Consider the following 18,025-nt stretch of genomic DNA (forward strand, 5'->3'; position numbering starts at 1 on the left):
GGTGGCTGAGCTTTGGTGGATGAGTAACTGAGAAAGACAGTGCCAAGAGCAGGAAAGGGGAAGTAAGGAGGAAAGATGTCGTTTAGTTTCTGTCAAACACCAGGCAGGACAAAGCATCTACACAAATGCTCAGGTGAGTAGAGCAGGGCATGAGTGGGCTCTCCCAAGCCTTGTCAAGCCACATGATTCCCCGTCCTCCAACTTCCCCTTCCCTGCAGTACTGAGTTGGCTTATCCCCTATTGGGCTCAGTTTCTCCCCAGCTAGGGCGGCTCCCTCAACCTCCCCCAGATCAGCGGCTCACAAGAACTGTGACAAGGCAGGAGCCCGAGAGCCTAATGTTTCCTCTGCTCCGAGGCGCCTGCCTGGATCCTCATTTCTCACAGATACCTTCGCTTCCTCTCTCCCAACTGCCTCACTCACCCTTCCCTATGCTCAATCCTTGGAAAGTCCCCTTGATCCCACTTATTTGACTGCTTCCTCTTGAACTCTTCTCTCCTACAAGAACCACGAAACCATTACCCCACTGCTTTTTTACTTGCCCTCTCTTCTCTCTCAGCTTAGATTCTAAGGTTTATCACTATAACCACTCCCTGGCTTGTACCCCTCCCCCCTCTAATGACTTTCATCAGCAAAACCCAGCCCTGGCCAAATCCACCTCTCCTTCAAACCCGCAAGCAAAGGAATGTGGCTGGATAAAAACCACACAACCTTGCTGAGTGGTCTCACTTTAGATACATGACCACTGACTCAAGAGGGCCCTCAGCCTTGTCCATACTACACTTCTCCAGTAACTCTTCCACTCTGAGGGAATTCCTTCTCACCTTCTTCTATCTCCTTAAATAGCCAACAGCTCCACCCCACTCACAGCTTTCTATTGCTTAGAATAAAAGAAAGCTCACAGCCCTAATCTACCTCATCAAACCCACTGAGGCAACCGCACAACAAAGAATATTCGGTGCAAACTGGGAAAAGGTGCACACAGACTGTGTGCGCGCGCGCGCACATGTGTGTCTGTGTGTGTGTGTGTGTGTGTGTGTGTGTGTGTGTGTATGATGTGGAGGATTTGCTAAAAGGCACCACCTCTGCAGTTGGAGCAATTAGAAAAGGTGCCCCTTCCTGCAGGTTGATTTGGCCTCAAACTTGGTTGGCAGAACAGGGGCTGGATTTCAGCTCCCACCTGCCTCCTGCATGTCAGTGGCCTGAACAGGCTACCAAATGTACTACCTGACCTACCTGCATTTGCACCCACGGACTTTGCCTCCTCTCCAAAAAGAGTGTGTGAACATACTGTCCTTGCTCCTATCCAAGGCCAACTCCTCCACTTCTACACTAGGTCTCATTGTTTCTCACCTACTGGAGGACAAGCTTTCTCCAGCTGTCTCCTCTTATCTTCTGCGTTATCACCTTTACGTCTCTAAAGGTTCATTCCAGAATACCAACATAAGGAAACATCCCCCATCTTTAAAATACCTTCCCTTAATCCCAAGTACTCCTCTCTCTCCCTCGTTCTTTACAGCAAAGCTCCTCAAGAGCTGTTTAGACTTGCTATAAACACTTTCTCTTCCTCACTTCCCATCTCTTGTTCACACTAATCAGACTTTCTGCCCAATGACTCTGTTGAAACTGCTTTCGTCAGGGACATCAGCAACCTTCATCGGGTCAAATGCAGTGTTCAAACTCTCAGTCCTCATCTTACTTATTTCAACGGTATTTGATAAGACTGATCACTCCCACCTTCCTGAAACAATTCTCTTATCTTCCAACACTCCACCCTCTCCTGGTGTTCCTCCTACCTGGTAGCTCCTTCTCCTCTTCTACAGAATTTCCAAAGGTTGAAGTTTATCTTCCTCCTCCCCTCTAGCTACTCTCCCTCCTAAGTGATTTTACGTAGACCTAAGGCTTTAAAAAGCATCTATGTGCCGATGACTCCCAAATTCATATGTCAGACTCATATATCCATCCAACTGTTTTGCATCTCTACTTGGATGTAGAACAAGCACCTTATGCAACATGTGCAAAACAGAATTCCTGATTTCCCCCACCTCAGATTTTTTTCTTTTTTAAATCTTCCCCATCTCATTAAATAGTATCACCATTAACCTATCCTTTACGCCCTGAACCTAAGTATCATTCATGATTTTTTGTTCCTTCACACACTCTCTGCCAAATCCATTCCAAATCTAAATGTATCTGAATACATCCCGAAACATCCCTTCTCACCCCTTTTCTGCTGCCATCCTAGTCCAAGCTACCATAAACAGCTTCCTTACTGGTCTCCCTGAGGACATTTGTGCTTCCCTGTTGTGTATTTTACACACATTAGCAAGAGTAGCTTTTTCAAATGTGAATCAGATGTGGTCACTCCTCTGCTCACCCTCCCATGGCTTTCTGTTGCTCTTATTAACAGCCCATAAGGCTCCATAGGATCTGACCTCTTCCCCACCTCTCTCAGCCTAACTACTACTGCTCTCTGGCTAACTGACTACACTCAGCCATACTGGCCTTTTGTTGGTCCTGCAACATGCCAAGCTATTCCCACTTCTGAGTTTATGGCTGATGTTCTTTCAGCTTGGAAAGACCCCCCTACCCCTCTCCTCCCGAGGTATTTGCTAGGCTCACCCCTTTATATCATACATGTATGTGCTCAAAGGTCTCCTCTGAGGGGCAATACCTGGCCATCTATAAAGTCATCCCATTCTTGGCTTTATATTTCTTCACACAATATCACTTTCCGAAATTTTTGTTAACTTGTTTGTTGTGTCTCCTCCCACTAGAATGCAAGCTCCACGGGGCCTTTGCTTGCCAAAGGCATTATTCCCTGCACTTAGGACAGTGCCTAGCACCTACTAGATGCTCAATTAGTACTTATCAAATGGTTGCATTCCCTCCAAAATTCTATTCTCCTGAATCTTCAGACCCTTCCTCATTTCCTTTCCAGCCTCCCACACCACCACCCCGCGCAAGGCAAAGCTGTAACTCCCCACTCTTTCCTCTGCGTTCTTAGCTCTTCCACCGCCTTCCAGCGCGGCTCCTTTAAGCGGACTCCGGAAAGCCGCGGGGTAGGCGGGGCCGAAACCTCCCCGACACGGACTCGGAGGGGCGGGGCGGAACTAGGGGGGCGGGGCCTGCGTGCTGCGTGCGTGCGCGTTCTGGAGGCGACGCCGCCGCCGCTCTCGAGGCCGCCGCCGCCGCCGCCGCAGCCGTCGTCGCCGCGCAGAGCCGGAGCAGGAGCCACGGCCGAGAGGAGGGAGGAGGAGGAGGAGGAGGTGGAGGAGGCGCCGGACCGTGGGGGTGAGTGAGGGGCGGGGAGCCGGAGCCGGCCCCAGAGGGAGCAGGGGGCGCGGGTCGGCCGAGCCCGGGCTGAGGCGGCTCCTGTCGCCGGTCAGTCCCCTGGCTCCCCCTTCTTTCTCCGCGTTCCCTCGGTGTCCGGGGCGGCGGCCCGGGGGCCTGGCCGGCGGGAGGGGCCAGGGCTCGGGGAGGCCCGGCCGCTGCCGCCCGGGGCCAGAGCCAACCACGCCCGCGGACCGAGCCGGTCGACTGTGGTTGGGCCTGCGGGAGAGGGACGGGAGGGGCCCGGGCCGGGTGTGGGAGAGAAAGAGGACATTGTGTCCCCCACCCTCCAACTCCCTGAGGTGTCATGGCACAAGCCCATTTCCCTCGCCATCTCCCCGGACATAGTGCCCTCGCCCCTCGCTGCCTGAGAGAGGTAGAAGATTAGACATCGCTGCATTTTTTTTCTTCTTGCTTGTCCCCAGACTAGGGTCAGATCTTCTTTCAAACGCAGCTCACCCTTTGGGGGGCACGCGTAGAAGGGGGTTGCAGGATTGGGTGAATTTTCTGTCCTCCCTCGGCTCCTTGGAGAGGTGCGGGTAGACGGGAGCGGTGTCCTTTCTCTGTTCCCTTGTTAGGGTTCGGGATCTCCCGTTCCTTCCTTCATTCCCCCAGTGCACAGGGCTGACATCTCTACACCCCACTCCACCTCTCAGCTCCTTTCCCGCCCTCTCTCCCCCACGTCTTCCGTAGCATGCCATGTGTTCGCTTTTTCAGCGTTGCCTTTCTTGGATCTCTGCTTTTTCCCTGAATTTTGTTAGGGAAGAGGTCACTGTGTGATTCTTCTTGTCTTCCTTCAAACGGGGACTGGTAGGAGTGTCTTTTGCCCCCTCGTTCAGGAAGTTAAGGACAGTGTCTTCGGATAAATTGTGTAATTTACTGCTATAGGGGAAAGATGAGGGGAAGACATCAACTCACAGGGCTAAGAACCAGTTTAGGGGACCTTTTGACCTCTTGGAAAAAGAACTAGCGTTGAGGAGTTAATGTATTCCGTTTTGGGAGGGAAGATCGTTTTGTCACTGCTTTGAAGGGAGGTGGCTATAAGAAGGAAGGGAATAACAGGGCAGGAGGTTATTGGGTCACAGTCGTACAGGTGGCCACAGTTTTCTGCTTCCTGGGTGTGAGATAATGATTTTTCCTGTTTTTATCACAGTAAAAATGAAGGATCAGCTCTTAGTTTTAACGTGGGGCTCCTACCTTCAAAAGCATGCTGAAAGGGCAGTCTCAGAAGGGATGCTGCTGGAAACAGGATTTGGAAACTTTATTTTGGTTTCCTGTCAGAGTGTGTGGGGGTGGGCACACGTGTGTGTAGTTTTTCTTTTCCTTTGATGTAACTGATACCTGTGATATTTTGCCATAATAAGCACTAAATCAGGCCCTGAGCCCCTGTCTGTCTTTATTATGATTTCCTATAACACTTCCTGTTTGAAATTATATTTGTGTTGGTTGAAATTCTTTTTAGTCTGGTGTTTCAGTGAATCTTGTTTACTCCGCATTTTGAATTATGTACTACAAAATATACTTAAGTGTAAGGTACTGAGGATCACACCGTGCCCACTGGCACATGGTAGACACTTGGTATTTCTTGAATGAATTGTTTGATTACAAAGATGTGTCTAAGTTTTACATATCATCTGTCTTTTTGAGAGGTAGCTCAAATTAGAAGATTGCATTTCACTTCCAATATACAAAATACTAATTATTAACCTTTTCTGGGCCACTGACACCTTTGAGAATATAGTGAAATATACGTATAGACTCTCTCCTCAAGAAAGAAGTAATAGACATTTATGCACAAAATTTCACATTCAGCTTCAGGGACCCTCTGAAACCAACCATGGGTGCTTGTCTTAAATGTAAACTGGAATCCTGAGTATTATTCAGTTCCATATTAAAACTGTTCAAATACCTTTGTTCACCTTCTGTGTGACTTCAGGAATGATAGTGTCTGCCCTTACAGACTAAACTTTGGGTCTTTGGGAACAAGATTTAAGAGTGATTGTTATTACAATTTTATGTGGAAAAGTTCTCATTAATAACTTTTACCAATAATTTTGAACTAGTAATTTAAAAATTTTTTTTTTTTTTGCGGTACGGGCCTCTCACTGCTGTGGCCTCTCCCGTTGCGGAGCACAGGCTCCGGACGCGCAGGCTCAGTGGCCATGGCTCACGGGCCCAGCCGCTCCGCGGCACGTGGGATGTGGGATGTGGGATGTGGGATCTTCCCAGACGGGGCACGAACCCGTGTCCCCTGCATCGGCAGGCAGACTCTCAACCACTGCGCCACCAGGGAAGCCCCTGAGCTAGTAATTTTAAACAAATGGCTTTGAAGGAAATAAGATTGTTATAGTCACTTTTGACAGCTTAAAATCATAATCACGACTGACTTATGATTTTTATTGTGCAAACTCCTTAGCAATATGATCAGCGCTTGAAAATGTTCATAGATCATTTTTCCTGTTCTCTTCCAAGCTTGTTTATATGCATGGTTTTTCATGTAGTTAATAATTATTGTACAATTATCAACATCCAGTATTAATCTGACAAGTGCTTTTTATTTTTTATTTTTTTTTATTTATTTATTTATTATTTTTTTAAAAATCTTTATTGGGGTATAATTGCTTTACGACAAGTGCTTTTTAAATACCTATTAAAACAAAGTCCTTGCTGTCATAGAGCTTATATACTAATCAGGAGAGGTGGGCCATAACCAGATAAATATAGAATAAGTCAGATGATAAGAGGTATGCAGAAGAGTAAAGTAGGGTAAGAGGATAAAGAGAAACAGTAGCAAGGAAGGGTAGTCAGGGAAGACATGAGTGAGGGATATATGCTCTCTTGGGGAAGAAGGTTACAGGCAGAGAGGACTGTTAAGTGCAAAGACTGCTCAGTCTTTGCCTTGGCCTTTTGGAGAAGGCCAGTAAGCAAGAGGGAAAGTGAGAGAGCTTGAGGTTAAAGAAGTAGCCGAGGCCACTATAAAGCCTTTTAGGCGATGGTTAGAACTTTGGATTTTACTTTGAATGAGATGGGAAACCACTGGAGGATTTCGAGTAGAAGAGAGACCTGTTCTGACTTACGTTTGTGGGAAATGTTCTGGCTGCTGTGTGGAAATCAACTTGGAGAGGGGGGTGGGAGTAGAAGCAGGAAGACCTTAGGAGGTTAATCTTCATTTTAAACCTTTTTCCGTGGTTGCAAAATAGTCCATCTACCTGCTCTTGGGCATAGTTTCCTTTTCCCCCTATTGAAAATAACAATGAAATGAACACTTCTGTGTATGCAACATTTTCTTTCTTTTCGAATATTTCCTTGGAATTGATTTCTAGAAGTACTGCTGAATCAAAGTATATAAACATACTTGTCTTCTTGGTGTGTCTATTAATTCCTTCAGAGAGTAGATTGTACTAGTTAAAAGTGACAGTTGTTGGTCTTAAGTTTCATGCAGTGTCACTTGCATTGAATATTATTATTTAATACTTTAAAAAATAATTTGAGTTATAAAAAAGAGACCTTTTAGATTGTTAGATTGAATTTTCCAGTAGCTCACATGAGTTCATTAGTTAGCTCACCTCTCTCTTTAACATTTGACAGCAGCGTGCTAACTGGTGGTGCTAACTGTTGGGGATACATAGTTGAATTAGAAAGGGTCTCTGCCCTCAGGGAGTTTTACATAATGTGATAGTTAAATAACTTCAGATCTTGCCAGTGTTTACTGATACTCAAGAACTTTGTTAGTATATGGTTGATGATCTTTTATATAGAATGGACATTCCAATCAAGCACCTAATTTTTCATATTGATAATTCTTTTTTTTTTGCAAAGGGATTTTTAAATGGCATCTGCAATTTGTTTAATTTCTGTTTTGTATGTCTTTAGAATCATACATCTCTGATAGCCCCATGTTTTGTTCTTTGCAGTAAATTACGCAACTAGTACTTGGTTGAGGACTTTCACAGTTGAATTTTTAAATTGTTGTAATTCTTTATGTTATTCAAAACACAGAGACTGTTGTTTCTGTTAAATAAGGTCAGCACTGCATCTTTGAAATTTTATTTAGATTATAAAGGAGGATGATACCAGTCTGTTTTGATAGAGTCATACCACTGGGCATCTACATGGCTTGATTTGGCATGAGCGGAAACTCCAATATCTATGAATTGAGTGGGTTGAACTAATAGAGTTACCTGCAAGCACCTAGCACTGTGTCTGACACAAGCTAGGGACTCAGTAAATGTTCATTGAACCTCAGATAACCTCTAAGCTCCCAGTTCTAAAATTCTCTTATTTTAGAAGGTCAATAAAAATATCTTGTATAAAGCATTTATATCTTAATGTTGTGGTGAGTTTAAAATTGTGAACATAAACTTACTTCCTCCTAATGTTCCTTTCAGATTGAACTCATCAGTTTTAAAAAGAGTTATGGCATATTGCCAAGTATTTTCTGCTCGTTCCCATGTCATATACTGCTGCATGACTTAATGCCAAATTCATATCTTATGGAAATGATTAATGTTAAAAATAAAGATATTTAAGCTTTCTTATGGTACTGAGACAGATGAAACATCCATTTTTTCCCCTTTTTTCTGTGTGTGAAATTTGAACCTATAAACTTACCATGATGTTTTGATCAGTTAAGCAGTTCAACAGAGAACTATGCCATTCTGTCATTTTTGCTTGAAAATAGGCCTTTTAGAGGTAGAAGGTACAGGTATGCACCGATAGAAAAAGGAAATTGTGTATGATGATTAAGGTGGAATTGAAATAAGAAATAGTATACTTTTATAAGTGGAATGTCTTAGGATTAGATATGTTCTATGAAATTAATTTCAATCATTAGACTAATGGCTTTTTTTTTTAAGTTAGATGACTTACTTAGGCTGTATAAATTTAGGTTAGATAAATCTGGAAAAGATTTCTTTGCATATCCAGTTTTCCCAGAGATAGAGATAAGTTTCCTATCTTCAGCATATTTATTTAGTTCACATTGATAGAGAGTGGTTCAAAGTGTAGAATGGTAAAACTAACCAAATTTGGAATTAAATATGTAATTCTGTGTTTGGTTTCAGAATATATTTATATTAGGCCATATCTCATAAGGATAGAGGAATGTACTAAACACATAACTGATAAAAGACACTGTTGGATTAATTAAAACTTAAGTTGATTTACTTCAAATTCACAAGTATACATGTATACCTATAACACGCATGGTTGTTTGCAGTGCTGTGTTATACTCACTCATTTTGGTTGTAAGAAATAACTTTGCTTAGGCTAGAACTGTGGCTTAGTTATCAATGACAAAAGTGTAAAGTTGGAGAGACACAGAGAACTGGGTACAACTGTTTCTTTGGACAAAGCCCAAATGCCGCTTGTAAGATTCTAAGTTAGTAGTAGTAAGAATTCTCTCTTATTGCAGACTGAACATTTCAGATCTGTCAGATGTGTGATCCGGAGAGTAAATTCATTCACTCTGTTTTCAGTGATATTTTTAAATTCATTTATAAATAGGATCATTCTGTTCTAGACATGTTGGCTGTTTTATAGGACATTAAGCAAGCAACCATAACTTAATTATTTTAGCAGCTGACATTTAACACTAATCTTTGGGTTTTTTGTAGTTTTCAGTATCTATTCCAAATCACTGATGTCTTTTTTTTTTTTTTTTTTTTTTTTTTTTTTTTTTTTTTTATGCGTTACGCGGGCCTCTCACTGTTGTGGCCTCTCCCGTTGCGGAGGACAGGCTCCGGACGCGCAGGCCCAGCAGCCATGGCTCACGGGCCCAGCCGCTCCGCGGCATGTGGGATCCTCCCAGACCGGGGCACGAACCCGTGTCCCCTGCATCGGCAGGCGGACTCTCAACCACTGCGCCACCAGGGAAGCCCCACTGATGTCTTTTGAACTACCTTATTTATTCATTTATTTGGCTGAACCGGGTCTTAGTTGCGGCATGTGGGCTCTTTTAGTTGCAGTATGCAGGCTCTTAGTTGCATCATGCGGGATCTAGTTCCCTGACCAGGGATTGAAGCCGGAGGACCCCCTGCATTGGGAGCTCACAGTCTTAACTACTGGACCACCAGGGAAGTTCCTGCACTACCTTTTTTTAAATTTATTTTTTAAATTTATTTATTTTTGGCTGCATTGGGTCTTTGTTGCTGTGTGCAGGCTTTCTCTAGTTGTGGCGAGCAGGGGCTGCTCTTCGTTGCGGTGCGCGGGCTTCTCATTGCGGTGGCTTCTCTTGTTGCGGAGCACAGGCTCTAGACGCGGGGGCTTCAGTAGCTGTGGCAGGCGGGCTCAGTAGTTGTGGCTCGTGGACTCTAGAGCGCAGGCTCAGTAGTTGTGGCGCACGGGCTTAGTTGCTCCGTGGCATGTGGGATCTTCCCGGACCAGGGCTCGAACCTGTGTCCCCTGCATTGGCAGGCGGATTCTTAACCACTGTGCCACCAGGGAAGCCCCCTGAACTACCTTTTAAACTCTAGCTGTGAAAATATTGCATAACTTGATTATTAGATTTCAGATTCAGTCATTGAACAGAAGTTTGGGTGACCCAGTATTTGGCAGTTTGACAGAAACTGAGATGTGAGCCTGTAGTTTCTACTCTAAGTATATAGTCTATATATATAGTCTAGTAATTTATTTTGTTTCCCAGAACCTGACATATGTCTTTTAAATAAATGTTGTATTTTCATGGTTGAGTAAAAATAGAATGATACTCATTTTCTAAGTAAAATCTATGTGATATTTTAATTCTCTCTTAGTTGCTGAACAACTATTTCTGTGGTCTTATTTTCTAACAGCTTTTTAGTAGAAATTATCTCTGGGTGATAGGTTTATGGGTAATCTTCAACTTCTTCTTTACATTTATGTTCTTTTCAGAATTTGCCACAATGGAACATGAATTAGTTTAAACAAGAAAAAAATGTTTTAAACAAGAAAAAAATTAGAGCAAACCAGTTTCCCATTGGTTAAAGTGCAGTAAAATAATAATTGCTTGCTCAACCGCCTATTTTACTTCCGTCAAAGGTCTTTTCTTTCCTTTTTTTTTTTCCAAATTGCTTTTCCGCATATATGCCACATTGTAGGGAAGTTTTTTCCTGGTTCAGCTAACAGTTTTAATTCTATGTTTAATGTGAGAAGTTTTGGATTTTTTTTTCTTTTGAAGAAAAGCTTAATATTTTTTCTACACTGATTAAAATCAACCTGTGCCACTAAAGTTAACTGTCCAATAGAACAGAAATGTGCATATAGAGAAAATGCATTTGTGTGCGTTTTTAGTGAATGTTGTTGGTAGCTTGCCAGCTTTATTTTCAAGTTCCTCCCAGACCTGTGATGTGCTTATAAGGCAACAACGGTATATTTAGTTAATTTGCAAAATGAGAATACTTTTTCTGGTTTTTCCATTTTGCATGTTTTGAGTTAGGGTGAATTGGACATTTATTATTCTCAACAGGCATACGGTAAAACAGTTCGTTTAACTGTGGTGCTTTCTGTTGGAGCATTGGCTGACTTTTAGATAGTGAGCCTTGTGCAGTTTCATGAGTACTACTGAGTTTTGGATAACATTCTTTACACAATCTGAAAGTACCCCGGAGCCTAATAGAAGCTGGAAACAAAACAAATTTGATGTTTTCTTTGCAGTAGGAAGTGTAGTTTCTAGTACAAGAAATATGCCCTTGTTAGGTTCAGGACCATTTTCAGGGGTTATAACTGTTTGAACATTTTTTTCTCGTTTAAACTAATTCATGCTGCATTGTGGCAAATTTTGAAAGGACATAAATGTAAAGAAGAAATTGAAGATTACCCATAAACCTGTCACCCAGAGATAATTTCTACTAACATTTTTCTACTTCTTTCCTCACGTGTACAGATTCTTTTAATTTTTAAAAAAATTGGAATTATATTTCTATACATACAGTTTCGCTCCTACTTTTTTCTCTGAACAGGGTATTGTTCTCCTAGTGTGGGACTCTTAGGTTGATCTTTATAATACTACTATTTTAGATAACACTGGGGCAAACATTTTTGTACATTTATCTTTGATTGCATCTCTGTTTTTTTTTTCTTCCTTTAGGGTAGATTCCCAGAAGTGGGATAACTGGATCAGAGGGTGGTTACCCTGTGTATAAGAGTGTGTGTCTCACTGCACCTTCAATGGCATTGAGTAGGTCAGTTTTTACAATCTTTGCCAATTTGATAGATATCTGTTACAATTCTTGGGTGGTAATCACAAAATCCTCATATTATTAATAATCTGTAAAACCATCAGCGTGTATGATTATTAATTTGCAGTCGTCTTTGAAAAAGTTGGTTGGAATGATTTTCTTTGAAAATATTTTAGGTAAAAGTAATCTTTGTAACAAAAAAGATATTCCTTGACATTGCAAGTTGAGTATTGTTCTTATATTGGAAAGAAATAGCATTTTAGTCTTCTCTCTTTACTAAAATAACAAACATGAGAAAGCTTATTTTATAGTATGCAATAAGTAGAACTATAATGTAAAACTAAATTGTTACAGATAGATGAGAGGGATTAGTCACATGATTCAGACTTAAAAAAAAAAAACACCACACAACTTAGTGTTTAGAGTAATGGCTGTAGAGTTAAGCAACCTGTGTTCAAATCCTTGCTTTCCCACTTACTAAGTATATCATTTGAGGCAACTTACTGAGTGTACAATTTAAGGTAACCTACTAAATATATAATTTGATGTTTCTGAGCTTTGGGTTTCTCATCTTTAAAAGGAGAATAAATAATAATACTTTATAGGATTGTTGAGAGGATTAGAAATACTGTTTAAGACTGCTGAGCACATAGTAGGCGTTTAATAAAAGCTGGCAGTTGTTGGGTTTGGAAGTTTTGGGCCAGTTTTGTAGGGTGGGGCAGGACATATCTTTCGTGTGTCCTTATTTACATAAATAAATGCAGAGATGCAAAGGGGCCTTGAGCAGTGGCAGCTGGAAGGGAGTGGTAGACATTCTTTGTGGTAGGTGTGGCATAAGCCAAGATAGAAAGTTCAGGACAAGTTGGAGGACAGGAGATTGATTTGACGGAAGCCTAGGCGTGTATAATTAGAAAATAATGGCAATAAGGGCATAGAGATTGATTGGGACTAGACTTTGGAAGTCATTGAATGCTAGGTTGAGAAGTATAAGCTTTATGTGGGAGCACAAGAAGTTTTGATATGAGGAAAATGATCCGATCAGAGCATTCATCTTTTGGAAGATGAATCTAGCTACAGAGTACAGAATGAATTGGGGAAGAAAGAGACTGAAGATAAGGAGACTGGTTTAAACACATAGGTAAGGCAAGATCTGAGGGTTTAACGGAAAACAAGAGGGAAGGTTTTGGGGGGAGTTGCTAGGAGTCACTGTTGTGAAGATCTCTGGATCTTCAAGTATACCCAGTTTGGAGATGAAGTTCAAAAGAAAGAGTCTGAGTCTATTGAATAGGTTACATGGAATTAGGTAACCTCTGAGAGAAGATAAGACTCAGTGTGTACACTTTGGTTGTTGCTACCTTTTTTAAAAAAATTGAAGGGTAAAAGATTCCTGTTTTTCATCAATAAAAATCATGTTTATGCTATTTCTTTGACAAATGTATAGTCTCCTGTAGAAATTTACTTATCTAACATTTTGAGTTCTTAGCTAACAGGGAATCTCACTTTTAGACATTGTATTTCTGAAGGTATTATCTTAAAATACTTCACTATAAGGTGAAATTCTTCTCTGTGTGGTTTTTCCAGCTTTTGTGAATGCACCTGGACTTTAGAAACATCAGCTTTGTGAGCAGAAGTGATGAAAAGTGCAGTATAGACTTCTTGTTAAGCAGCTTAGCATGTTGAAGGCAGTAAAATATGGAGCAATAAAAAATAGGAAACTGAGGATGTGCTCTTTAGAAAAAATATCACTTTCAGTACTTCTCTCTTAATTTCTTAAGTTAAAAAAAAATGAGTTAGCAAATGCCATTCTTAGTCATTCTGGTACCTGGTTCTAGCTCCACGCTAATTGTACTTTCCACTTGGCTGAATAACATGTAAGCAAGTTAGCCTAAAGATTTATATTAATATTTCTTTTTGACTGATAAGTAAACTCACATGAGCTGTGAATTATCTGCTTGCTGTCTTCCTTTTATGTTACCAGTTGAAAAAAGAAGCAACCCCTAATTTTTAAAAAATAAATACAGCTTTGTGACACATGTAAGGTGTTTGCATTTTTTAAACCATTGAGTTTTATACCTTTCTTAATGTTTCTTTTAGGTTTCAAATATTTTCTAAACTCAGAAATAAAGTCTTTATTATTATTTTTATTCACATCCCTCCCCTTTAAGAGTATCCTTGAAAATATTTTTAAATTAATAAGCAAATGTAGCACATAGTATTGAGGATTGTGTATGTGTTATTTTTTTACAAACACTGTTTTTTTAATGTGAAACTGCAAAAGCCCAGATCTGGTCAACTGAGTGTTATTTCATTTACTAGAGACCTCAGATATTCAAAACAGGGATTTAATGTCTCAAACTATGAGATTCCAGTTGAGTCTATTTGAATTGATTTGAAGATATTCCTGTTGATCAACAGAAATCAGAACTACAATTCATTCCCTAGGACTGATGACTCTTACCCTTCCCTCCTTCTCCCCAAGCATAGCTGAGAACAGAATCTTCCCTGATTTGGGCCATGCTGGCACTGTCACTATGATGTCAGATATAGCCTTCCCAGTCTGTACTTCTTACATTCTTCGAAGCCTACTTGCTTCTTGGCAGCAAAAATAAGTTATTAGATTGAGTGGCTAGCAGCTCATGGTATACTATTATAAGAAAATTCACAATTTTAAATGTCAGTTAGACCTCAATAAAGCTAAAATTAAAAAAAGAAAATTTATTCAATTTTTACATGAGGCGACATATGAGGTATGTGAAACATGAGTAGACTTTCATATTTTTCTATCCCAAAAGATTGAAATAAGAGAAAATAAAGCCCACTGGTTGAATAGATTATTGTGTACATTTTTCTTACTCTTTTTTCATTGAAGAACATTTTTTCTTACTCCTTTTGAATAAGCAATTTCGAATGCTAAATGTAAGTTCTTGACTAAGAAATCAGAGTCCTTCCCCAAAATAATCTTAAGCAGTTTGTCTAGTTAGCCAACAAATATTTATTGAGTGATTATTGGGTACCTGGTGCTATTTTAGGAACTGAAGATAGGGCAGTGAATAGACTGCTCTCTGGAGTTCTTTATACCTGTGGGGTTTGGTGATTGTGGAGAGAAACAGTAAACAAACAAATAAGGGAACAGATAATTTCAGAGGTCACAAATGCTATGAAGAAGCTGTAACAGGAAGAAATGATAGTGATGGAAGGGTTTAGAATGAGTGTTGAGGAAAAATTCCCTGATGATATTAATCTGACACCTGAATGACAAAAAGCCAGACATGTGACGATCTGCAAGAAGAGTGAACCAGACAAGAGGGCCAGTTGGTGCAAAAGCCCTAAACTGGGAAGCAGCTAGTCATGATTGAGAAGGCCATTGTGGTAAGCTGAGGGAAGACTGGTAGATGAAGTTAGCAAGGGACAGATCACAGAAGTCTATGGTGAAGGGTTTGGATTTTGTTCTTAAAAATACAAAGGGAAGACGCAAGATATCACTACCTACCTTTATGGATAAATATGTGTAACTTTTGAATTTGAAGATGGTGTTACTAATGATACTGGCTTAAAACAAATCTGTAGGGTAACCAGTAGTTTTTCCAGACATAGAAAATCACCAATATATGGTACATAAATTATGTTTTTCCAGGGGTCTGCAGAAATAAGAGTGAATTCTTTTTAGTATTGCAAAGAGCCTAGTGAAAATTGTGTGTTTGCTCTCAATAGATTTATACAGGTGAAATATTATGTATATTTGCTTTGACCAATAATTATATTGACTCAAATCTTTGAGGCTAATTACCACATTATCATTATCCTACATTGTGGTGATTTGCAGGCTGTTCATGAAATAAAACATTGTGCTTACACCTCAGAAACCCAGCATTGAGTTTCATTAGTTTTTATGTCTGACAGTTTGAGAGTTCTAATTAGCCATTATAACTGATTAATAAAACGTGAGTGCATTTGATACACAAAAGTCTTTAAAGACATGGAATCTGTGGAGAATAAAGGATTTTTCATAGTTAGGTTGAGAACCACAGATAAATGTCCCAATCTCTAGAGGGACTTATAGGGAAAAAGGAACTAGTATTTTTTGGGGGGAAGGTAAACCCTTACATCACATTTCATCTGCACAGCAAATCTGTGAAATAGGTATAGTTCATTTTTTGCAGATGATGAAACCCAAGGTAATTATATAATGTATGAAAATTCACAAACTTTTTTTTTTAAGTCTTTTTTCCTTTTATTTTTGGCTGTGCTGGGTCTTCGTTGCTGCTCATGGGCTTTCTCTAGTTGTGACGAGCAGGAGCTACTCTTCGTTGTGGTGTGTGGGCTTCTCATTGAGGTGGCTTCTCTTGTTGCAGAGCACGGGCTCTAGGTGCTCGGGCTTCGGTAGTTGCAACACACAGGCTCAGTAGTAGTGGCACGCAGGCCCTACAGTGCACGGGCTTCAGTAGTTGTGGTGCGCGGGTTCGGTAGTTGTGGCACACGGGCTTAGTTGCTCTGCGACGTGTGGGATCTTCCGGGTGAGGGCTTGAACCCGTGTCCCCCGCATTGGCAGGCGGATTCTTAACCACTGCACCACCAGGGAAGTCCACAGACTCAATTGTAGAGGTTAATGCTGACTGCAAACTTTTAGAGGAAAGGACTGCTGCAGTACAAAGCACAAAATAAATGATCAGTAAATATTTGTGTTTTGCTTGCATGCAAACATGAATGAATGAATGAGTGTATGAATGAATGAGTAGGTGAATGACGGAAGACTGCCTCTATCCCTCTAATCGTTTCTTCAGTGCAGCACACCCTTTTTCTTCTATTAGATGAGTCTCAAAAACTCTTCAGAAATAATTGACTTCACCTATCTTTTTTCTCTGCAAAATTCCTCCCCCCATGTAGCTTAAATTACTTAAAATGAATCACACAGTAAAAATTCTAAGGAGGGAAACAAAGACCAGAAACTCAGAAAGTATAATTTTCACTAAGATTTTAGCTACCTGAGTAGTCCCTAATGTTTTCAGCTTCAAAAGAAATCTGCTTTAGACCCTCGCACTCACATTCAAGATATCATCTTATATTGGTTCTGCTTCTATCTCTTAAATTGTTTATAATTGTTTAAAATTTTACTGTAGTTTTTTGAAGTGAGGTGGCGGAACAACAGTAATCAAAATGTTTATGTAGCCAACATTAGGTGTCCACGTAATCTCTAACTGCTTCAGTGTGTGGGGGTGTTTATTTCTGTCTTCTATTAGTACACCATAGTGTATGATTTATTGTTCAGAAACATGAACTGATAATTCCGGGGCATTTAATCGTTAGTAGGGTTAAAAACATACATAATGGGGATTTTTTTTCCTTGACTGATGTTAATACTCAGGCAGAATAGCAGTATGAGATCTCTCTAAACCTCATATTTATAGTTTCTAATCCTTCAAATGAATTAATATCTTTTTTTATATAAATTTATTTATTAATTTTTTTTTTTTTTGGCTGAGTTGGGTCTTTGTTGCTACACGCGGGCTTTCTCTAGTTGTGGTGAGCGGGGGCTACTCTTCATTGCAGTGCGCAGGCTTCTCATTGCGGTGGCTTCTCTTGTTGCGGAGCACGGGCTCTAGGCACACGGGCTTCGGTAGTTGTGGCGCAGGGGCTTCAGTAGTTGTGGCTTGCAGGCTCTAGAGCACAGGCTCAGTAGTTGTGGCGCACGGGCTTAGTTGCTCTGCGGCATGTGAGATCTTCCCGGACCAGGGCTCGAACCAGTGTTAACCTGCATTGGCAGGCAGATTCTTAACCACTGCACCACTAGGGAAGGCCCCAAATGAATTAATATCTTAATAAATTAAGTTTAGAGTACTTTTAAATGAATACTTAATATGAATGGATACCTAAGAGATGAAAATAGATGCAGATAATCGAGAGATTGAAAGAAACTATTTTAGTGGAAGGTTGCAAAAGGGAAGGGATTATAATACAGGATTTACCATAAGGAAATGGATGACACGTGGAAGTTGCTATGCTAGACTGTGAAAAGAAATTTATCTTCACCAAAAGAGAAATGAAATTGATGAAATGAGGGCTAAAAGGAGATAAATAACATTGAAGGGTAGAAAGAACACTTTAGGTTAGATATGGTGGCCTACAGGGACCTTCTGACAGGATATGATGAATCTCATCATTTGTGGCAGTATCACTACTTCATGAAGGATGGGATCTGTCTTGTTGATTTGTGTTCAAAGTACGATAAACCTAGACAGAATGAAGAGCGTTGTTTTTGTGAAGAAGGAACATATTTTTAAATTTGTCTCTAGCTGTCTGTGACTAAGGTTATAATATGACGGGTCTATAAAAGATAACTTCGGGTGATATTTGGTTCTTGGTATCCTCAAAGTGCTTTTTTTGTTTTTTGGGGTTTTGGGGGCTAGATTTCTGTATGACAGCTTTCAACTGCTCAACGGTTGTATGCTGCTGCTCTTTATTCTAATCATATAATCAGTTTAGTAATGACATACGTAACCCCCTGGCATGAGATTTTCATGCTTCAGAAAATTGTTTTGCA

General features: G+C 40.6%; 1 protein-coding gene across 4 annotated transcripts in view; it reads left to right on the forward strand.

The window, feature by feature from the left end:
• Positions 1 to 3,144: 3,144 nt before the first annotated feature.
• RAP1A (RAP1A, member of RAS oncogene family) overlaps positions 3,145 to 18,025 on the forward strand; it is a 74,543-nt gene continuing 59,662 nt past the window's right edge. Inside the window, exons 1-2 of one of the 4 annotated variants that reach the window (XM_032635935.1) lie at positions 3,164 to 3,292; positions 11,397 to 11,490. Coding sequence is in view for 1 of the 4 variants with exons in the window: in XM_032635970.1 (XP_032491861.1) it covers positions 11,477 to 11,490 (14 nt within the window). In the remaining 3 variants the exon portion in view is untranslated. Of the gene's footprint in view, positions 3,293 to 11,396; positions 11,491 to 18,025 lie in introns of those variants that run through there. The other 3 variants (XM_032635954.1, XM_032635963.1, XM_032635970.1) reach the window with 3 other exon arrangements.

This window comes from Phocoena sinus, chromosome 1 (genome assembly GCF_008692025.1).
Source record: "Phocoena sinus isolate mPhoSin1 chromosome 1, mPhoSin1.pri, whole genome shotgun sequence".
Lineage (NCBI taxonomy): Eukaryota > Metazoa > Chordata > Mammalia > Artiodactyla > Phocoenidae > Phocoena > Phocoena sinus.